General features: G+C 38.5%; 1 protein-coding gene across 3 annotated transcripts in view; it reads right to left on the reverse strand.

Moving 5' to 3' along the window:
* The window catches only part of TRIM29 (tripartite motif containing 29), a 67,407-nt gene that overhangs the window by 16,832 nt on the left and 26,555 nt on the right, over positions 1 to 24,020 (reverse strand). For all 3 annotated transcript variants that reach the window (XM_073602559.1, XM_073602558.1, XM_073602557.1), the window contains exons 2-6: positions 23,317 to 23,412; positions 22,109 to 22,342; positions 18,478 to 18,664; positions 3,073 to 3,165; positions 2,044 to 2,133 (exon numbers count right to left, since the gene is read on the reverse strand). In XM_073602559.1, the coding sequence (XP_073458660.1) occupies positions 2,044 to 2,133; positions 3,073 to 3,165; positions 18,478 to 18,664; positions 22,109 to 22,342; positions 23,317 to 23,412 (700 nt within the window). The remainder of the gene's footprint in view (positions 1 to 2,043; positions 2,134 to 3,072; positions 3,166 to 18,477; positions 18,665 to 22,108; positions 22,343 to 23,316; positions 23,413 to 24,020) is intronic.

A 24,020-nucleotide genomic window follows, 5' to 3' on the forward strand; every position in this document is an offset into this window, starting at 1 on the left:
CTATGGGGTAGATTTACTAAAGACAAATAGACTGTGCACTTTGCAAAGTGCAGTTGCACCAAAGCTTAGTACATAAGGTAAAGCTTCACTTTACAAAGAGTACCCAATCACGTGCAAGGAAAATTTTAAAAAACAGCATTTTGCTTGCATGTGATTGGATGATGGAAGTCAGCAGAGCTTCTGCTCATTTACTAAGCTCTGGAGAAGCTGCACTTGCAGAGTGCAACTGCACTTTGCAAAGCGCATAGTCTATTTGCTTTTAGTAAATCAACCCTATTGCATGCTCTGATTAGTCAGTTTGGAGCTTACACATTGATCTTTTCCTCCAATCCAGACAGCCAAATGGAGAGGTGGAGAGCAAGGTAAGGTATGTGTTTACAGCTGGGGAAGGAGGGGCATTAAGTGGCCCTTTAACTTTGTCCTTCATGGGTAAAGGAAAGGGTCGCATAAAGTGTTCACTTCAAACATGCAATAATGTGCAGCAGGAGTTCCTCTTTCAATGATTTTACTTTCACATGATTGGATGTTTGACATAAACACGGGTTAATATCAGTTGACCTCACCTTTTACTTTAGTAACTAACTCTGATGCAAAGCTAACCTGAGATCATGATGCAAATCCATTTAGATTCAGGGGGATACTGTAACTGCATCTAATATATGCATAGACTTATTGCATGAGAGGTACTGGGTTAGAGCATACAGAAAGCGAGCATAGCACCTGGGCCTATCATGGAGCTATTAACAGAAATCATGCAATCCTAACACATTTAAAGTGCAAAACAGGGAACTATGTACAGCTGTAATACGTTGCTTATCAGCAATGTTAGGTTGTTAGGCACATGCTTGACAGTGATATGCAACTGTGAATATTTATTTTATTTTTTCTGAAATCTTTATTATTTTGTTTATACCATTTACACAGTTATACTAGACTAATAATGTTCTATATATTTTGCAGTTTGCAAAGTTATATATTTTCTCTCTTCTGCACTCAGGGCATGCTTATGAAAACTTTGAAGATAGCCAATACTTTGGATAAAAAAAAAAATTAATTTCAAACCCTTTTCAGCCGATTGTAACTGTATACCTATTCTTAAAAAATAATTTGTCCACTACTTTTATAGTGACTGATGTATTTTTCGGACCTTTAATTTGCAAACTTTGTGATTATACCTATTCTACTTTAATCCCAACCACTGTCTCCTCTATGGACAAGATACAACTTTGGTTTGGCTGAGAGAAATTCCAAATAGCTCTTCCAGTGAGTTGGAGAACTCCATGAAGTGTTAATACTTCACTTTCCGTTATGTGTTGTGGCTCTGGCAAGCATCTGGAGAAGCTATAATCAGGGCTGTACTGTAGCTTTTAGGTATCATCTTGTAAAATCTGCCTAGTGTGTGTCAGTAAAAAAAGACTATAGGGTGTGAAGGTAATAGTGATAATAAAGCCTAATACCTGGGGTATTAACTTTTCCAAATTTCTATGTCACTTAGTGTGCAAAATCATACTTTTTTTCCAGCCAAATGATTGGCCACATGTATATTCATGTAGCCAAATCATTTGAATGTGAAATGTCTGCATAGATATTTGAGAAAGGCTGAAAGCAGTGATAACAGTAAAATTATATTATATGGTACTTTCAGTTGTGGTATTTCAATATAAAGTGTAGGGTTTACTGGGGGGATTTACTAAAACTGGAATGTGCAAAATCTGGTGCAGCTCTGCATAGAAACCAATCAGCTTCCAGGTTGTTTTGTCAAAGCTTAATCGAACAAGCTAAAGTTAGAAGCTGATTGGTTACCATGCAGAGCTGCACCCCCATTTGAGTGCTCCAGGTTTAGTAAATCCCACCCATTGTGTCTATTCATAGACTCTTGCTGGGAATCGTTTTAATACATATGGTATGTGCACCTCTAACCATATGCAGTGCACCTTTACTAGTGGATGTCATAAACATATATAGGAAAGTAGCATCTAGCTCTATGTCATGTTTGCTAAAAGTACAAAATTACACCAGAAACGTGATACATGGGTTTTATACCTTTGGCCCCATAGAGACTGTTCATGCTTGCAGAAGGGCTGTCAGTTAATGTGTGCCCAGAAGAAGGCTGATAGGATTGTCGTCCCCCAGCTGCAGGGTATAAAGCAAGGTAAGTATGTGCATTAAAAATAATAATCATAAAAATAATAATCTTTACTATACAGCACATAAACATGTGAACTACCTTTAAGAGTAAATATCTTCAGAAATAGAGAAATTGATGTAATTAAAAGGCATATTATTTAAATTCTCCTATTCCCTTCCAGGAATTCTTATTACAATTGAGCACTAGGTTTATAGTCATTCTTCTCTGACCTTTTTCATTCATTTGGTGTTTTTGTCCACAGAACTTCTATGTATGGCTATTTAAGTAACTTTAGAGCCTATAGAACATGAAAATCCAAGGGAATCGACAGTTTCTGAGATGCTCCAACCATCACACCTGTTCCCCACAAGAATTCCACTTGTCAAATTAGCTTAGATCATATGTCTTCAGTTTTCTAATGTTTGTATGAACAAGTGAACTCCTTAACCTGTCCTCATGCTTTTTGTATAAGATTTTAACCCCATGAATTCATTTTATATTATTTTTTTTAAGAATTATATATACTGAATAAAGTGGCCACTGAGTGCACAGCATAGTCCGCATATGAGATATGCTACCACTAGCTTTTTAATATGTAATCTTAAATGTATTCTATTCTAATGATCACCTCCTCCACTGCAGAGTTATTAAGTCTCAATATTTTGCTTAAGGATAGGAATAGGAAAGCAAAAACTAGAATGTACTCATCATTGTATATGTTTAGTATACATTTTGAGTACTTCTTTGCATTTATGTTCAGTTTTCTCTCCTCATCTCTCTCGTCTTTCTAACTGGCTCTCTTAAAAATTGATATATATTTGTACAATTTTGCCACAACTATCAGGTATTAAAGTATAAGACAGTTCTCTTTCTATGTACTTAGTATAGTACTACTAAGGAGAAGAAGAAAAAAACAAAGCAGGCTAAACAATGCTAATTGTTACCTTTCGCATTAAAGAGAGAGCTGAACCTTCCGTATGATTCATTTGGTTGTGCCCAGTTAGTTGCAAGATCCTTCATCATGTATCTGTTCTCCACTAAAACACAAGAATAAACATGTTCAAGTGAAAGAACCACAGTAATGACAAAAAGGCTATCCATTTAATTACATTCTAACAGAATCTGAAATGTTATTGTTTTTTTGTCATGTGTTCTGCGGTCATGTTCAATTATATATTATCCTTTCATAATGCTAGAAAAACATATCATTATACACCAAAGTTTCAAAATAAAACATTGCTAATCAGAATTAAATATTTATTCATTGATAATTTGTACCTTTTACTTTGAAGTGGATCTTCTATAATAAACATGTCAGGCCTGCTTATCTGTGAGGCCCCCGCTCCCAGAATAAAGTACTTCACATCCAGCTAAAATACACTCCTTCACAGTGCTGGCAAACAATCTCATGGGATTGGAGAATTTAGAATTAGCAGGAGACAGCAGTGAGACATCAACAGTGCCTAGAGGAAGTGGCCAAAAACTGGGTCCATGGTCTTATTTTCTTCTTATATTTTGGGACTTTTTTAGCTTTTAATTTGTGTATTATATTGGGGAGGGGGGGTAGCCAAGCAGGCCTTGCATTTTTATGAAATGTCCATTTTAAAGCTAAGCTCCATGGCAAATGTTTAAATGCCAAAAGTCTCAGCCCAAATCTAAGCACCCAGCCCTGATTACGCTGCAGGAAAAGCTAAACTCCAGTCTTACCTTCAGACCTGCATATTCTCACAGGCTCCTCTTCTAAACTCATTTTTAAGACCATTCTTTAACACATGGTCAAAATTTACTGTAGCAGAATCCACCATGAAAATTTTTACATAACTGGGTATGCAACGGAAAATATCAAGGGTACATGTTGTATTTGCTCATCTTATGTTTTATCCCTGTTCCACAAAATCTAAAGATATGGTACACATGCAGAGTATCATTAATGGTACACACTAGAAATGTGGTATGGAATTCATAGTTACAGCTAAGTGTGTATACACTCCACGTCTATTTACAACTGCCATTTTTATATACTGTAAGTGCTGGATCTATTGTCTTCTTATGTAGACATTATTTAAATTATCATTATCATTGTCTACTTATCTTTTTTTTTAAATATATAAAAATTTCACATACTAATCCTGAAAGAAAGACCAGGTCTGGCTAGTTTTTGATGACAATTAAGAGAATATAATGCTTTATATATATATAAATATATATATATATATATATATATATATATATATATATATATATATATATATATATATGTGATCTCCTATCTAACACTGATGCCCAAGACATTGATGTCTTACTGATCTGTTTTTGTACCATTGCTCTTTGAGGACTATGCTTGGTTCAATTACCTTTATATACCTTTGTATCTTGTTATGCCTTAATAAATGATTAAAGATTAACTAAAATTTCACATGCTAAAAAATATGATAATAAAAAATGGAGGAAGGGACCGGGGAAGGCAGAATAAAGGTAGACTAAACTTCAGCTTTAAAAAATATATCACAGCCTTTGATTGGACAAAGAACAATAAGCTACAGAGGTGAGTAACTGAGATTCAGGTACTTATGTTAGTTTTATCAAAATTGTATTTATTGGTTTTAAAATATACATGATTAGATGTTTGCTATCTGCCTGAAATTCGGTCGCTGCAGATCATTGCAGATTGTGTCAAACTATATTTTAAATTGCATGTGTATTGTGCTATTATAAATCTATAATGATATTAAAAACATACAGAGAAATAAATGAAAAAGAAGTCTTGAAAATACCCACTTACCGACCGGCTCCTGTACATATACGTCGGCACTTTAAAGATGGATATCTTGGTAACAGCAGCAGCTGCTGCTACAATCGAGGTATTCATATCTTCAAGAGCCAGTCATGTTTACGATAATGTTGGTCTCTGCGGCGGATTCACCGTGAGATCACTGTTATCGTCGGCGGGAGAGGTGCCACCCCCCTCCCGCCGCTCTCCCGCACCCTCCGCCGCTTACTGGAGCCATCAGTAGCGGCGGAAGAGATCGGGACCTGTCATGTCTGTGGTATGGAGACGAGTGAGGGGAAGATGGCCCCCACCCGTATCCATACCATAGGAGGGTGGAAGCGACATCATAAAGTCAGCTCCGCCCATACGTCTTAAAGGGCCATTTTTTTGTTGTCATTTTTTCAAATGACAGTTTTTTTTTTTTTTTTTGCATTTAAGTCCAAATTTGTGATCTGAGGACTTTTTGACCCCAGTTCTCATATTTAAGAGGACCTGTTATGCTTTTTTCTGTTACAAGGGATGTTTACATTCCTTGTAATAGGTATAAAAGTGATCCAATTTTTTTTTTTTTTAAAAACAGTGAAAAACTTAATAAAATAAAGTAAAATAAATAAGAAAAAACGACGAGCTCGCGCGCAGAAGCGAATGCATATGTGAGTAGCGCCCGCATATGAAAACGGTGGTCAAACCACACATGTGAGGTATTGTCACAATCGTTAGAGTGAGAGCAATAATTCTAGCCCTAGACCTCCTCTGTAACTCAAAACATGCAACCTGTAGAATTGTTTAAACGTCGCCTATGGAGATTCTTAAGGGTAAAAGTTTGACGCCATTCCACGAACGGGCGCAATTTTGAAGCGTGACATGTTGGGTATCAATTTACTTGGCATAACATCATCTTTCACAATATAAAAAAAATTGGGCCAACTTTACTGTTGTCTTTTTTTTTTTATTCAAAAAAGTGAATTTTTTCCCAAAAAAGTGCGCTTGTAAGACCGCTGCGCAAATAAGGTGCGAAAAAAAGTATTGCAATGACCGCCATTTTATTCTCTAGGGTGTTGGAAAAAAACAATATATAAGGTTTGGGAGTTCTAAGTAATTTTCTAGCAAAAAAAAACTGTTTTAAATTTGTAAATACCCAAATCTCAAAATGAGGCTAGTCCTTAAGTGGATACTAATGTACCTATGCTTACCAAAAACTGATAGCATGTCCTTTAAGACAACGCAAACTTGAAAGTATATGTAGACTCAATCTCTAAAACCTTTTATAGATTTTATTACGTTAATGTAATTTCAAAGGTCATGTTCAACCTGCTTATATATGCAACTGTAATAAAAATAATACCCAGTGATCGTTCCATGAAGATCCCAGTTTTGGCACTTTCTGATATAAGCTGTTTGGTTTCTATGAAGTTTTGCACCAGATTTTGCACTCTCCAGTTTTAGTAAATCAACCCCTAAATGCCAATTGAGGCTTTCATCTACTTTCCAGATATAAGGTATCTTTATATTCAAGATTCTACTTCTCAGTTCAGTCCATTACATATATCATATTTACATACATACATACATACAGTTGAAGCACACAGTAGAGCGTGTCGATTATTTTTTTTTCTTTTTCTTCCAATACAAAAAAAATAGCTTTTCTATCAGTGACTCAATTATATATTTCAGATGTTTTCAAAGACTGAATTATAATTGGTATGAAAATACAGTACACCTGACTAACACACATTATTGTATCAACATGCATTCTACGTTTTTTAGCTTTGGCACAAACCATTGCACATAGATTCATTTAAATGCTTGAATATATTTGCATTAAAAACTTGCAGTTTTGCAGTTTTCAAAATGCCCTTCTGTACAGCCATTTCATTTTTTTTTTTTTTTTGCTGAAATGCCATTAAGCAATGTCACAGGACATAAGCTTTACAATGACAAAATAACTGCAGAAAGCAAAACAAATTAGTTGTTCCTTAACTTCGCAATCTACCCAGTCATTCATTTATTAAATATGCGGTCTGAATTAGTCAGTCAGTTATAATCCAAAACTAGTTAACATACTTTTTAGTGTTCAAACATCTCCGATAGGAATTCCAAATTTTGTTGTACAGTTGTCACTAGAACAAAGGAGGAGGCTAAATCTTTCATTGGGGACACCTTTTTCAATGCAACTGCCTTCCTTCATTTTGGAGGGATTTCCTAACCCTTCTCATTGCATCTCCAGTAAGAATGAGATTGGGTTTGGTCAAAATCCGTGTTAATGCTTGTGACATCATTGACCTAATATGGCCACATTTATTATCAAATATTTGTTTTTATGCTTTCCCGATTAACAATACGGGTCCACTGGCATGTATGAAATCCATACAGTTGGTCCAGTTGGTCCAAATATGCTGATTAATTAATTGTTAAAGAATTAAGTCACTGGAAGAAATGCAAAAGGACAGAACTGTGACTGGAAATATATTAACAATGGCAAAATAATATTCCTCCCAGTAATGTAAGCGAATCATGTTTTTGTTATCCTGAACTGTTACACATTTATTACTGTTAGTGTACTCCAAACAAAGAGTACACAAAGTGGTTGCATAATAACAGTTCTGTCTTTTTATGTGAATACTAATTTTTAGATTACTAAATAATGTATATCATAACATTTCCAATGGAAGGTTAGTAAAATGTAATTATATAATGTTACTAAATGTTTCTCTTGTATGAATTATACATTATGATCAAGCACATAACTAATGTGATGACAAAGCAACAGCATGTAAGGATTGTGAACTATTGTGTATTCTACTTTTGCCACTGGACTTCGTATTTTAAAAAAATAGATTATTTTAGCTATAATTCACAATTTTTTATAGGGGAGAGTAAATGATTTTTTCAAGGACCAAGATATGAGTATTAACAAAACCACACACACGTTTTGTGAATCTTTCAGGCTGTGTTCACACTATTGTGAATTGGATGCAGGTTTCTCCGCATCCAATTCGCATAGCAGGAGATTGTGACTGGCTCTCTATGGAGTGATTTGCACAGGAGCCCTGTACGCCCTTTGGTCAGTTTCAGGTCCGATTTCAGCCCAAATCTGAATGGAAGATGCACCGGACTCCTGCTGTGTCTTTACTAGGGCTTAAAGTGGATGTAAACCCTCACATATTCCCAGTGAAGTGAACATCCGCAGATGACACACAAACATGAAACAAATCCTCCTACATAAGTTTTACTTGTATAATAGACAAGCTCAGTGCTTATTTTCCTCTAAGCACGCACCCCGACACAAATTTTTAGCTCGTGTTATCTCATGTGTCAGAGAACCTGTCAGAAGTGACTCATGCTGATAGCAGAAGAACGAAGCACCAGAGAGAAACAACACTTAGAGCTTTGGAGAGAGACAAGTAAACACTACAGATATATGTGCTTAGTTCAAATTTCATGAATGGGGTTTACAACCACTTTAAGAGCTCTTGCACGCAGGCTGGCTGAGCCCATTCGGCATAACTGCAGCTGTATTTCCTCCACCCTGTCCAGGTGCAGCATACAGCCTATCATTGACAATTGCTGTTCCCATGTATATGGTGGTGCTATTGTAAACAAAAATATAGCAAAATGGCCTAGAATTTTTTTTTTTGCGTATGCGCCTGTATGCTGTGTTTACGATAATACCACCATATACAGTTATGCTGAATGGACTCAGTACATGGGCACAGCTGGCCTATATGCATAGCCCTAATCATTAAAACAAAGGGCAATGTGTTTTTGGGTAAATGCATCCCCTTCAACAGGGATATAAAACATATCACATAATATATTATTAGTTATGTTTTGGCCTTAGCTATCAATTTTCATTATAGATTTTCTATTGTGTTTTCTCTTATGGTGTCTATGATTCAACACCATTTTCTCATCTTCCTTTCTAATGATAAAACTTACAAGCTTAATATTTCTTTAGGCAGGAAATGCACTTGTTTTCACGTATTTTACAAATGACAATAATCCTTTGTATTTAGACTTGTTATTAACAACAAATAGCATAACAGTGAACAGTCCTTCAGGACTGTCTCAGAGAGTTTCTCACTTGTGATGATGCTTTTTAGCGACAGACCTCTGACCTGGATTTCTACTTAGTCATTTCTCTTTGCAAGAGTTGTAGACATCTTGCCATCTTATTTTATATGAGAGGCAAGCTCTAATGATGACACTTTTTATCTTGCAAGATCAGAGGCATAACTGAAAATCATTGGCGCCCATAGCAAAATTATGATAAGATCCATCCATCCTCTTGTTGCCTACTCCCTTTAGAGAACTCTACAAGTGTTGGTGTACCAACATGTACAATATATTTTATAAATTGTTGGGGCTATATAAATACCTGTAATAAATAAATAAAATAATTGCCATTGATTGCAGACAGTATAATACCAGATTAATGTTGGATTACAGGAAACCTGTCAGTTCAGTCAGAGAACTGAAACATATAGAAAGGGAGCTGATACAAGGTTTGATATCAGTAAGTGATGTGACAATTCCTGGCTGTGTAATGATGACAGACAAAGAAGCACCATCTGCACTTTAGTGCTGTCATTTAAGGACAGCTGAAAAGCACTTTATACATTTTCAATGTCAGTTTCGCCAACTGCAAGTTTACATGAATGGAGAAGGTATGGGGGTGCCATTAGTAATGCAGGCATATGTCTCAGGTGGACTATGAGCAATTGGGATTCGCCATTAGTAGGGGACATACCTTTGTAACAGGAATGCAGTCTCTTACTTTCACTCTTAAAAACCATCAACTTAGCAGTAGATGTTTTGCATGCTTTTGTAACAGAAACTCAATCTTTAGTTCTCTGTGAAATGTAACATGGCATTTATATTTTGTTAAGATACAGAATACCTGGAGTCTGGAATCATGAAAAACTCATGGAAGGCTCATACAAAGTTCCCCCTTTTAAAGAACTGTGTTTCTCTAAAAAATATAGTTTAATAGTTTGTTCCAAATTCTTAGGTATTACGCAATCCTGTTGTTGTTGAAGGGGTTGCAATGTATTGCCGAATGATGTGTGTACTAATTGGCTGTACATTGCTCCATTTCTGGTCACAAAAAGTCCCTTTTGGATGACCCCCTCTTGAGTAATCATATGTTTGATATATTATGACAAATAAAATTACTCATAATCCAGAGGTCAAACTGACCATATGTGATCTTGAAGTAATTAGTAAAGAAGGTCCCATGACTTGGAGGCGTGCCCTACATAGAGAACTATGTAATAGATTTCTTATAAAAGCTGAACTCATACTTGTATTGTCATCACATCCATCCTATATGTGATCCGGTGTACATCGTAATTATATTCTCAGTAAAAGCTGCACGAATGCAATTCAATCTGCGTGGATGTCTTTCATTTCAAAGGCGAACCTAACACTGGTGACCCCGAATCGTGTCTTCTTGACTGCATCCCCACCTCCGGCTCTCATCCCACAACAGGAGGGACAACAACGGCGCCTAGGGTGAGAAATTTCTCCCATATTATTACTGTCTTTGCTGTACGGGAGTGAGGTCCCGGGAGAGGAGTGCAGCTACAGAAGGTAGCACATTTCCTTTATTTTAAAAATGCACTCTTCTTGTGCACGATTACTGAGAATATTATTTCTAGAATATTCTGATAAATTATAAATTTAATAATTTCATGCGTCAGGATAACAAGAGTAATACTTTTTCTTTACCCTTTGGAATGACAATATACAGTATATATGTTTTTATTAAGGGATGTACTTAAGCAGGTACCACAATTTCTAAAAGTGAATAGAAGTTGTTGAATGTTGAATTTTTTGTATGATTTTTTGTGCATCTGTGGTCCTAGGACGAGTTGTCCTCAGCAGATAGCTACAGTGAATATATGACCTGCTGTGTGTTCTTTGGAGTAGGGAGTCTAGTCAGGGACTAGCTTATTGCCACTCAGAGAGGAGACGTCCCTCTGTGAATAGAACAAGTGAGATATCTCGAGATATATTTGGCTGCTGGTACACTTTGGTTTAAAGAGTGGAACTTTTGGTCCCAGAGTTCGAAATGTTGTCATTTCTAAAAGAGGTAACAAAAAAATCTAAAAGAGGTAATGAAAAATTAAACAAAAGGAAATGGGAAAAAATGTTAATAAAATCATCTCACCCATAATGGCAAGCTATGGTTTAACTAGGGAAAATGCTAAACGCCTATTAAAAATAGCAAAAGCCACAGGGCTAAGTATTTCCATATTACACCCAAGCTCCCCCATCGTTAGAATGATGGTAAGAGGAGAACCAAATGCTCTTAAGTATCATGAAGAATGGTGTAATATATATATATATATATATAGATGTAAAGAAGAGCCAAATTAATAGTGGCCACCCAAAGGCTTGTTTGATAATGACAAAATCAATGCATTGGTTAGCATACACATGAGACAATATGATTGTGATTGTGAGTAAATTGAATGTCTGCCTGCATGGGAAGTTATGGCTGATAAGCGTAACAAATGTGTTAAACCACCACCTTATAGAATTTGCACAGGTAAAAGTGATTAGTTAGCTAATAGTTAAATCTCTCCATATCTATGTGCACAGGGACAGCTAGCAATTGCAGCTGCTTCTACGGCTCCCGAAAGGGAATGGTCAGTAGGATCTGTGTCAGTGAGTGACACCACAGAGCAGGCAAAAGCTGCTTCTGCAGTTTCTGACTCGTCAATAGAAATTCTAGACCCTGACAGAGGGGAAAGAATGAGGAAGTTCAGACACCCACTTCTGTTAAAAGACTTATCGAACAACTAAAAAGAAGAAATAGCGTAGATGATGTGTACAAAGATTGGTGGAGATATGTTAATATATGGAATGTGGAAGCAAGAAAGAATGGCGCTACTGAAAACGGTATAGCGAGGATAATAAAATATTCTTATGAATGATTAATGAAGGTGGTCCAAAGAAAGGATGAGGATGTATGAGGATGTATGTGGATGTATTATTAGAATACTGGAATAGGTTCAAGGATGCGGTTAGAAAGCATGAGGAGTGGATCCCAGTAGATGAAACTGATTTGTCCAGACATGATCTGGTTAACCATTTCATAGGGGGATTGTTATAAGAAGTCAGAGACGAGATTGAGCTTTGCACTCCTGAATGGAGAAAGAAGCCAGAACCAGAACCAGAGGATATTGATCAAATTATCTTTGAGATTTTTCAACAAAAAAAAAGAAAGGGAAAAATAGAGAAAAAGGATAAAAATAAAATAGTGAATATACAACAAGTTCCCGTACCTGAGAAAGCAGCAATGCATAGGGAGAGTATTGAGGTGCAGGTCTCAACTGTTCAGGTTTCTCCACAAGGGATGCCTGTGGCTACACCTGCATACCCTCCTTCAGGGGTAGGGTATGTTTCAAACTATGGAAACCCTGGTAGACGGGGAATGCAGGCTAAGCCGAAAAGAATTAAAAATGTATGTCAGAAATGCCCCAAGGGTGGGAGCTTGGTTTCAGCAGATGATCTCACCGAGAAGTAATAGAAGCCCTAGTGCTAGTAAACTTTGCTTCAAGTGCAGTAGGATGGCGTGTCGTTTCTGCTAGGATGAGGTGGAGTATGGTGATCTGATTGATGAAAATTTAATTCCTTCCCCTGAGCTTGCTGTCTTGAATTTGGGACAAAATACAGAACCAATGATTGATTTGTCAGTTAATGGTTTATCTATCCTGTGTTTAATAGATAAAGGCGCTTCAAAGAGTTTGCTAAATATATGTGATGCCAATTTTTCCACTTCGAATCAGCAGGTATCTTTGGTTGGGATAAGTAATTATATAATTACTGCCAAAGTCACTGAGCCTCTACAGGTAAGAATTGGAGGCCAGTGTCATAAACATTCATTTTTTTTTTTTTGTATCGCCATACTCCCCTCCTACAAAAATAGGAGGAAATATAGCTTTAACTCCTGAAGGGATGGAAGTAAACATACTTGAATCAGTACAGATGGAGGCTTCAGATTTGCTATTTATGCCAGCACTTGATTCACCCCCAAAAGGAGGGATTACAGAAACCCACAAGGGGCTTATTGATCCAGCAGTTTGGATTACTGGAAATTATCACCAGGCTATATGAAAGTTGCTGCAGTAAAAAGTCTTAGGGATTTAACCCTGCCAGTACGAAGAATGTCCTTGAATTGCCTTGAGGCAATTTAGTTCGCATTTGCAGCGCTATACAAATTATTCATTCATTCATTCATTCCTCTTAGTGGAGAGGCCACTGAAGGAATCCGCCCTGCGATTAAAGTAATTGACCACACAATCCTCATTGCCCTAAAGAAATTCATCCTCACAGCTGCATGTGTGGCACACCAAGGGAGCCATGCACTCCTCTGAGGGGATTTGGCTGATGAATGGTAAGCCATTGCCCCCATCACCTTATTTCCTTCCCTTTTTCTCTTGAGCCATGGGCTTTGCAATGATGCAATGTCTCAACAGGAGGGATGGGTAGATCAGTAAATCAATGCTGGAGGGCCCCAGCACCTCTTAACACCAGATGCACCTTTTTAAATAATACAGATAGATGTTGCCAAGATGCCATTGTGTGGTAAATTTAAATATCTTTTGGTGTGTGTAGACATTTTTTTCATCCTGGGTAGAAGGATACCCCACGGTGAAAAATGATGATGCTAGAACTGTAGTGAAGTGTCTCACTAGGGAACTAATACCTAGATTGGGAATAGGACAGGTGATTTCTTCAGATAGAAGCACACATTTTGAAAACTAATGACACAAGTAGTACACGCTTTAGAGTTAAAGCAATGGTTGCATACACTGTACAGACCCCAAGCAAGTGCAATGATGGAAAGTGCTAACCAAACCCTGAAAAGATACCTTGCAAAACTAAGCTAATGGAATGGGAACTTGGGTCGACATGTTGCCCAGAGCACTTGCTGCTATGCGAGCTACTCCAAAAGAAAAGCATGGTGTGTCACCCTTTGAAATCTTGCTTTCCAGTACAAGCTGCTATACCGAGAGACAATGTAACTCTGACTGGACAGGATTCTGTTATAGACTATGTAACCAAATTCGCAACTATATTTGCTGGCACTTTTTCCAGAGTCAAAACAGCTCAACCTACAGAAAGGCAAGGATCAAGCGCATGGACTGAAACCTGGAGACTGGGTGTATGTAAAGAATATCAAATCAAATATATCAAAAACGTAATTATCACCAAAGTGGAAAGGTCTTTTTCATATCATCCTGATTACTCCAAGTGCTGTGAAAGTCAAGGTATGCAAGCCTTGGATACCTGGATCCCACTGCAAGAAGGGTGAAGAACCCGAGCGAAGGGTAACTAATAAACTGTTTCACCCTGACGAGTCTACTGCTGTTCATTCATCCCACAGTTCCCCTCTGCTTACTCTTGCATGAGCTGAGGAAAAGGATAATACCTTTTTTTTCCTCTTTCAATAGGTTTTTATTAAAGTATTTCAAAGTACAGTTCGTAACATAAAGAAGAATCTGGGTATAAGCAATGCACTATTGGTTGCCAGTGCTGTAGCCACCAATAATATAAGTCTCTGTTTTAATTGGAAAAAAAATCTATTAATTTTCAGGTTACAAGCTACATACAGAGGTGGACCGTGATTACCATGGAAGGATTCAGGTGACTAGCAATATGCTGACCAAGATGTTGAATCTGCTTCAAAGTAGAGACAAGAGAAAAATGAGTAGGAATGAGGCAGTATCAGAGGAGGGTGGAGAAGGAGGAAGGGGAGTCGGGAAGAGGGGTAGGGGACATCAAAGACACCCAAGCCAGGGCCTTAGGGCTCTACTCCCTGGAAAAAGTGTTAGCTTTAAAGACAGGGATATAACCACATAGGATAACAATATAAATGTAACTATCTGTGTACATTTGTACAGTACAACATGTTTTGGTTAAAAGTGTTCTCTGCACATGTTTAAAAAAAAAATAAACAAGTGCTTCAATTTTACTACAGGGCTTTATCTTAAACAAGCTGTCTGCCAATTGATCTTGTGTATCTTTCCTTCAACAGTTCTGCAGGGTATGCCTACATGATATAGAGTGCTCTGCAGACATCTCCTTACTTCATGTCACTTGGAATTCACAAAAAATATTGTTTCCTACAGGAGTTAGATGATTAAAAAATAGAGTGTTTCTCTAAAGGAGTAAGCGGAGGATTAGGATGGACTTTAAAGAATTTACTATAGGTTATCTGTAGTACCTTAATGCCCCGTACACACGGTCGGACTTTGTTCGGACATTCCGACAACAAAATCCTAGGATTTTTTCCGACGGATGTTGGCTCAAACTTGTCTTGCATACACACGGTCACACAAAGTTGTCGGAAAATCCAATCGTTTTAAACGCGGTGACGTAAAACATGTACGTCGGGACTATAAACGGGGCAGTGGCCAATAGCTTTCATCTCTTTATTTATTCTGAGCATGCGTGGCACTTTGTCCGTCGGATTTGTGTACACACGATCGGAATTTCCGACAACGGATTTTGTTGTCGGAAAATTTTATCTCCTGCTCTCCAACTTTGTGTGTCGGAAAATCCGATGGAAAATGTCCGATGGAGCCCACACACGGTCGGAATTTCCGACAACACGCTCCGATCGGACATTTTCCATCGGAAAATCCGACCGTGTGTACGGGGCATTGCAGTTAAGTTGGTTTACTAAATCTGGAGAGTGCAAAATCTGGTGCATCTTTGGATGGTAGCCAATCAGCTTCTCTTCAGTTGTTGAAATAAACTTTGACAACAAAAAACCTGGATTGATTGGTTTCTATGTAGAGCTGCACCAGATTTTGCACTCTCCAGTTTTTCTAAATCAACCCCTGTGTGACTCACTTGGATATTTATTTATTTATTTATTTTATTTATTTCAGGTACTTATATAGCGCCGTCAATTTACGCAGCGCTTTACATATACATTGTACATTCACATCGGTCCCTACCCTCACATTTGCCTGATTTATGGTATAATCTCCTTTGTATACTATATGGTATATCCAAGAACAGCACTTTACATGGTACAAATGAGCTGCAATAGCACAAAGTTCATTTTATCCCAAATCCACATTCCATTAAAATTTTAAATATAGTGACAATGGCTTTCTAAAGATTATAGGAACTTCAGTAAAGTTCTTTTATTCATATTGTGCCTGGGGTTGGAAGGTAGATCAGTTAATAAAAAATGTATTGCACAAAACCACAGAAATCAACACACATTTAGAAAAGCAATTAGGCTCCTCTGTGTAGCACCTAGTCTGCGCTATATCCTGAGAACTAAAAGAAAGACAAATTAATATGATGGCTCCTAGCAGGAAATATCCGTACAGCACAGAATAATGGAATATTTTGGAACCGGCAGAGTGGATTTATTTATAGGTAATAAGGCAGATTTTAAAATATGAGAATATTTTATCTTGGCACCTGGCCAGTATTCTGTGGCTGTATGCAAATGTGTGTTTTTTTCTATGGCATAGCAAGAAAGCTATCAAACAACTAAAATACTTTTTATTCAAATAGAAGTTCCTCAAACCAACAGCTATTCTCATCTAGCATACAGAAGACACCTGTCATCAGTATAATACATGGACTGACATTATTCTGGATATGCCAGTTGCCTGACTGTCTCCTTTTAGTCACTGAGTTAGAACAAACATGCAGCAAGAAAAGACAAAACTCTCAAAGCAGTGAATCCAGAGGACCAGCATTAAATCCAAGAGACTAGAATTTTTACGTTAAAGCGGAGTTCCACCCAAAAATGGAACTTCCACTTTAAGGGATGGGTCATTTTTTTGGGGGGGAGTGGATACCCTCTTTTTAGAGGGTGCCAGCTCCAACTTCCTCCCGGCGCACCGTGGCACCGGGTGGGAGATTACCTCTCCCCCCTCCCTCTCAGCAATCATCTGGGACATGTCACGGGTCCCAGATGACTGCCCGGCCAGTCACGGCCTGCCGCGCGGCAAGCGCGTGCATAGTGCATGCCAGGCTGTAAAGCCACAGCCAGGCGCCCACAGTAACAATGCCGGCGCTGCAGAGAGGAGGGGTAGACGAGTGGGGCTTAGTTCCCCCGCATCGCTGGACCCTGGGACAGGTGAGTGTCTAATTATTAAAAGCCAGCAGCTGCAGTATTTGTAGCTGCTGACTTTTAGTTTATTTTTTTTTTAAGCGGAACTCCGCTTTAAGGTGAGCAATAGGAGTCCACTTAGATTTATGGCTGGTGTCCTTGTTTGGATACTTGTGTATCCAAGATGACAAAAATAATTGTAAGCTATTTGTAACCTCAGCCAAAAAGCAAACATTTTTGTAACAAGTTTACAGACTGATCATTTATATCAAGCATAAAATTTGTATTTAATTTCACATTGAATACAGGCTGGTTGTACAGTTCAGAGAACAGTGAACCATCTAGTAAGAATGCCCAGAATTGGCAACTTGCTTTCTGACACTCTAACTCAGTGGTCTCTAAACTGTGGCCCATGGGCCGCATGTGGCCGTTTGCCTGCCTTTTGTTTGGGACATTGTTACCCACACTGATATGAGGAGCTATTCCTTCCACTGACATCAATGATGGGGAATTTTTCCTTCTACTGAGACCAATGATGGGGCATTTTTTCTTTCCACTGACACCGACGGGGCCTTTATCCATCAACTACCACAATGATGGGTCACTAGTCCACCCCCCCCCCCCCCCACTGACACCAATGATGGAGCACTGAACTTTCCACCGACACTAATGATCTTCTGGCTGGCACTAATAACGGGACACCATTTCTCTCACTGACTTTAATGATGGGGCACCATTCCTCCTCCTCACATCAATGATGGGGCACTGTTCCTCCTCCTACTGACCAGGTGCGATATAATTTTTTTACTCCCACTGACCACCAAGCCTGTGACATTGTCTACACCCACTGATGCTGGAGCATTTTCTACTCCAACTGGCCACAGCCCGGCCCTCCTAAAGTCATATGGACAGTAAACCAGCCCTTTCTTTAGAAAGTTTGGAGACCCCTGCTCCAACTGAATAACTCTAACTTCATGTAGAACTATATGAGTTGGGGAGGGAGGGGCTGTGTTCTTTCTCAGACAGCATATTCACAACAAAGTAGAAAAATAGCTTAGTATAGGTGGGAATCAAGTGATTCAATTGCAGTACCTACTGACTAGAAGTGGTGAATGACACAGTGGCTAAGTGGATAGCATTTCTGCTGGCAGCCCTAGGGTTGTCAGTTTTAATCCCAACCATGGCACTACCTCCCTGGAATTTGCATGTTCTCCCTGTGCCTGCGCTTGTTTCCTCCAGTTACTCTAGTTTCCTCTCACATTCCAAAGACATGCTGGTACATTAATTGGATCCTGCCTAAATTGGCCCTAGTATGTGCATGTATAAATGTGAGTTAGGAACCTTAAATTGTAAGCTCCTTGAGGGCAGGGACTGATGTGAATGTTCAATATATAAAGTGCTGAGTAAACCTGTTGACGCTATATAAATAACTGTAATAAATAATAAATAAGTATTGTAAAACTAGCTACATAGAAAATGACTTACCATTCCTCTCAACAAGATTTTTTTGAGCCTCCATCTTGCAGTATTTCTCCACATTCCTCTTGCAGAGTCCCAACAGTTCTTCTCTTAATGCTCCCATAGCTTGTGTCAGCCTTTCTGCTTCCAGTGTCACTGTATAAGTAGGCAGTGGTGGTATTGGAGGAGCATTTCTTATTACTATTTGGAATTCCTGCAAAAATATTCATACAGAATTTAAAAGTTAATACACATCTTTAGGAAGTGGTATCTATAATACTGCACAGATCTAATTAATAGCACCTGATGACAGATTACCGTGCTATAGTTCTCTTCCCTTGAGGTGCGCTCTTCCTTTGGGTTCCAATTATTTTTATGTCTCCTGCCTCTCTGACCCGCTCTGCCTTGTCTCTTCTCCCTACTTACCTTGTTATGGTTAGCTTATATCCTTGTACCTCCTACCTTACACTTGCATCTTGCTATTATTTTGCTTTCAGCCTTTTGTCTTGTATCTTGTATCCTGTGTTGGGTCACCTTGTTCTCTTGTTTCGCTTGAGCTTAGTCTCTGTAATGTGTTTGTTCTATTGAGTCTGATTGCTTTACTACTTCCACTCAGTATGCTGCCTGTTTAGTTCAGTCAGTTTACAAGGTCACTACTTGACACTTTTGTAATTTGTGCACTGCCTGGTGTTTCATTTTTGTAAAAAAATCTAACCCAATGGTTTCATTCTTGCAGTGGGAGACAACTTAATTCCATCATCTCCACTGGAGGTTCTGCTGAAGACCAGGCACCACCAGGTGTTCCCCAATGCAACACAGCTTTCATCGCCTACTGGAATCACAGCTTTCTATTTTCTTTTACCCTGTCCTCTAGGTGTCTTCTCATTCCCTGTTTGTTGTGATGTCTTTAGCTGTTCTCTCAACTGTTAATCCTGCAGTGATACTGAAAGAATGGTATAAAAAAAGTTCTCTTGTTTTTGTTCAGTTACTGTAAACTCTACAGTCCATTCAAGTGGCATTCCTGCCCAAAGGTGGGCAAATGGTACCTCTGTTGAGACATGCCCAGAACCTGCCTACTCTCTAAACATGCCCAGATGCTACCTGTAGCCAAGTGTCCCTAGACACCTGCCTCATGTTTTCTAACACTGCCTGCTCTCTAGCATGCCCAGTTTTGAGTGGCATACTATGTAGACCAGGTCCCAAGGCACACTGGGTTTGGATCTGTGTGCCTGTAGATGTAACTAACTTCCTAAGTTTTTTTAGGAGGTTTTATCTTCTGGGGAGTCTTGTGAGAACCTATCTATCATCTTTCAGAGTCTGCATCCTCTTAGTCTGTCACCATTGTCAGCTTTACAGTCCATATGAACCCTCTTAATGTTTTACTGTATTGAGGCAGGCTGAATATATTTGCATAGTACATCTACTTTATATCTTTTATCTCTGTGCAGTCTTTCTCTCATTCCCATTTAATTTCTAATAACAATATTTCTGCTTATGATTCAGTCAATATAAACTCTATTGCCCATCCAAGTGGTATTTCTGTCCAAACTTGAATATACCTCTTTTTTTACATTTTTTTTATCTGCCAAATGCTGCAGCAATGGTTAGAAAAAAAAACTGTACTATCAGCAAAAAAGCAGAGTTGGACCTCAGCACTCACACACAAGCTCTCTTGTGGTCTCTACTAAGTGCTGGTCTGGTTAGCATGATTCTCACTCCCTGAGCAGAGCAGTTAATAAGGTGAGCGTTCAAGGGGGCATGTCGGAGAACACGGCTACTTTGACTCTCTTTCTTACTGCTGCCAGCACAGAGTCCCTACCCTTTGCTGCAGCACTAAGCAAATAAAAAAGATGCATAGCTAATACTGTGTATGCAAACTGATTGCAATAAGCAATAACTGATTTTTAAGGCTTCACGTAGAATAGAGAAGATTAAAGAAATAGAAAATCTTATTTACAAGAAATACAGTAATCTTATGGGTGAATTAAAGCGGTATTAAAAGTTTGTGTTTTTTATGTTATACTTACCTGCTCTGTTTAATGGTTTTGCACAGAGCACCCCCGATCCTTATATTCTTGGGTCCCCTGCTGGCGCTTTTGGCCCCTCCCTCCTGCCTAGTGCACCCAAGCAGGCTTGCTCATGAGCCCCTGCTCTGTGTGCCATTCACACACGGAGCGAGGCTCTCCCCCCTCTCCTCATTGGCTCACTGGCTGTGATTGACAGTAGCGAGAGCCAATGACTACTGTTGCTCTCTCAGCCAATGAGGAGGGAGAGAGCAGGAGAGCTGAGGCTCTTGTGCACAGTGTTGGATTGACATTGGACACATGTACATTTTAGGGGGAGCTGGGGGTGCTGCTGCACACAGAAGGTAAAAAAAACCTTAAGCCTATACAACCACTTTATTCAACATGTTTTAATATGTTCAACCCTTGTATAGAATTGGCAAAAAATAAACCTTTTATAAAAAACCTCACTGTTAGCAAATTCAGCCTAAGTAATACTTGACCCCCTCCCTTTTTTAGTGTTATTTAAATCTTTAGTAGTTTGTAGATCAGTGCATCATGCACAGCTCTGTGCCTGTTCCTGGTTTGTGCATCCCCACTCGTGACGCAGTTGCATGTTTTTAAGCAGTGAAATGTCAGCTTATCCTATGGAATGCTTTTTATCCAAATGAGTAAATGAAGCTGTGGGTCCCACTAATTGGAACAAGGTGAATCTGTAGGCGTGCTATACCTACATTAACTGTACTCACTGTTCATACAAGAATGAGTGAGTGAGTAAGTGAATGAGTGGAAGCTCCAGGATCACCAGGGACAAAGTTAAAGAGCAGCAACCCTTTCTTTAATGAAAAAGCAAGACACCTACGAGACAATAAGGGGGATCGGTTAACATTTCATATTTTTGTGTTTAGATATGTTTAAACTTGATACCATATCATGAAGACAGGGGGCATTATTTGCAAACGCTGGAAAGAAAATTTTACCACCTGTTTTAGTAGGAATTCTTCTTCTAGAAAAGCAATACTGAATTTCTTGAAACAAATATCATACACGTTTTAATCACTAAAAGCTAAACCAGGAAATTCATCTGACCTGCCCTTGGGAGAGGGGGTGCCAGAAAGAAATTCATTTTGCTTCTGTTTGGCAACATACGTCCATAGACTTTTGTTTTGCTTTCTTTTAGAACAAAGCTAAAGGAGTGGTGCAAGGTTGATTGTGGTAGACACAAGTGCTTTTTGAACTATATTAAAGCAATTCTTTTCTTTGCCAATGTTTACAGGAATCGCTGCCAAATATGAACTACTCAGCTTATAAATAACTCTTTGACACATAATCAGTCACCAAAAAACTTTGCACGGGTCTGTCCCAAGTGACCTATTTATTCTTCTATTGAATGCAGCTATGTTGCCTATGTCCAGCACAGAGAAAGGAAAGCTAGGCTGTATCACAGTCAGTACATTTACCTTTGCTCTTCCTGTGATAGCCATATATCCCTGCTTTCTTTTACGGGAAAGATTGATAGCTAGGCTGCTGACCTTTAATAAAAGTAAAAATTTGCATATCTCTAACAGCAGTGGCAATGAAGGGACTACTATGTTTACATTATCGGGGAAAGGTTTACTTTAACTATGTATGTAACATTGCAACAATGAACTTACCTGTAAGAAGAGCACTGCATCAGTAGTATGTAACAGTTTATCTCCATCGTGTTGCTTGTCTTGAAGTTGCTCTTTTTTCACTTTTAAGTCATTTACAACTTGCTCAATGAGGTCAACAGCTGCACGTTCTTTAAGCTCTAAATTGGTTTTTACCTCCTCTTGCTGTTTCTGCAATTCTTTTATAAGATCCTTGAAGCTGTGGTCCACAGCCGATTTTTGATTGGCTGTGAAATTCTAAATAAAAAATATGTTACAGTTATCCTGGATCCATTATTACATGGGCTAAACAGTTAAATCACAATATTTATTTTATTTTTTTGTCCTGATTTTTTTTCTGATTCCCACAGGTTTATCCTAGGTTCACGCTATATGCCAGTGTGGGTCTATGTGTAATTGCACGCCTTCCCACACCAGCTACTAACCTGCGCTGCTGTTAGCAGAGGCAGAGGGTGCCATGAATTCTTCATGGAACCCCCAAGCACTGGAAACCACAGCCTGGTTTCCTGGGCCGGGAACTGCATTGCACAATGCCTTTTTCCTGAGGCTATCTTTTTGGAAATGATGCAAGGACCTTTACCCTACATTTTCTGTACGTATAGCAGCCCACTCAAATGAAAACGCGTCCGTCGGGAAACCTGCTTAGTGTGAACCTACGATTATTTTTTATAGCAGCATAAAGTATAAAGGTGATGTCTAAGGCACAGTAACTAATAGCAACCATTCACATTTTAGCTAAAAACATAATTTATGATTGCTTTAATGGTGACATAGTAATTTGATTCTCCAAACAAACAGTGCTGACTTGACAATCCATAGAAAAAAACTGTCTGTCTACTTCAGCAGTAACAGAAAATCCAAAGTAATACTAAAGTAAACCTGCAAAATATATGCCCTGAGACATAGGGGTTAATTTATTAAAGGTAAATAAGCTTTTCAGTTTTCAAGGGAATTTTTCATTAGCTTAGTGAAGTAGGTGACTTCTATGACTTCTGACTTCCATCATCCAATCACGTGTAAGCAAAAACATTTTTTCATTTTACTTTTCCTTGCATCTGGTTGGGTATTTTTAAGTGAGTTTCCAGCACTTTCCAAGCTAAGTAAAAATTCCCTTACAGATTGAAATTCACTTTGCAAAGTGAACATGCTCTACTAAATCAACCCCAAAGATTTGCTTTTCCTAATAATAATGAAGAATATAAGTTTCTTACCCTAATGCGATCTTTCTCCTTCTGCCATCTCTCCACTTCATCATCCACATCAAGCAACTGGAGGTGGAGCTGCTCCTGTATCTCAGAAAGTTCTGTCTTTAAAAAAGAAAACAAAAGACATATTAACTTTTTAACTCATCACCATAAACCCAATCTACTGTGTGTGTGACTTGTCTCTGCACTCAAAGTCATTTGCTATTTATTTCATGGCATCCGCCAATTATTCAGTGAAACAAAGAAATGAGTTATGGATATTATGTAAGCATTATGACGTATTTATTATGTATGCATTGCTATGGTAATGCAATTGATTTAGGTGATTCATTAGCAAAGAAAGTGCCCCAGCAGCCCCTGCTGTCCCTACAATTTTGTTCTCATGTTGGTTTTGCTCACAAATTTCCAGAGTCAACCAAAAGAGAAAAAAAATGTCTACTTTTCCTGGCTGCCTTCTTTTACCCAGCTGCCCTTAATATTCAAATAGTAAATATGGCCTTGCCTAAAGGAAATTTCCACTTATAGTGCAGTTGTCCTTTAAATGTCCCCCACTCCACCTTCCTGAGTGGAGGCCACCTACCTAAATATTAACCTCCATCTCTACTTCCAAAATCTTCACTGTGTGGCCTTGCTTGCCACCTACTAAGCATGTGCACCACTTGCTCTGCTCATTCCTCTGGGCAGCCCCAACCATCCAGAGGAGTACAGAT

This window comes from Aquarana catesbeiana, linkage group LG10 (genome assembly GCF_042186555.1).
Source record: "Aquarana catesbeiana isolate 2022-GZ linkage group LG10, ASM4218655v1, whole genome shotgun sequence".
NCBI classification, from domain to species: domain Eukaryota; kingdom Metazoa; phylum Chordata; class Amphibia; order Anura; family Ranidae; genus Aquarana; species Aquarana catesbeiana.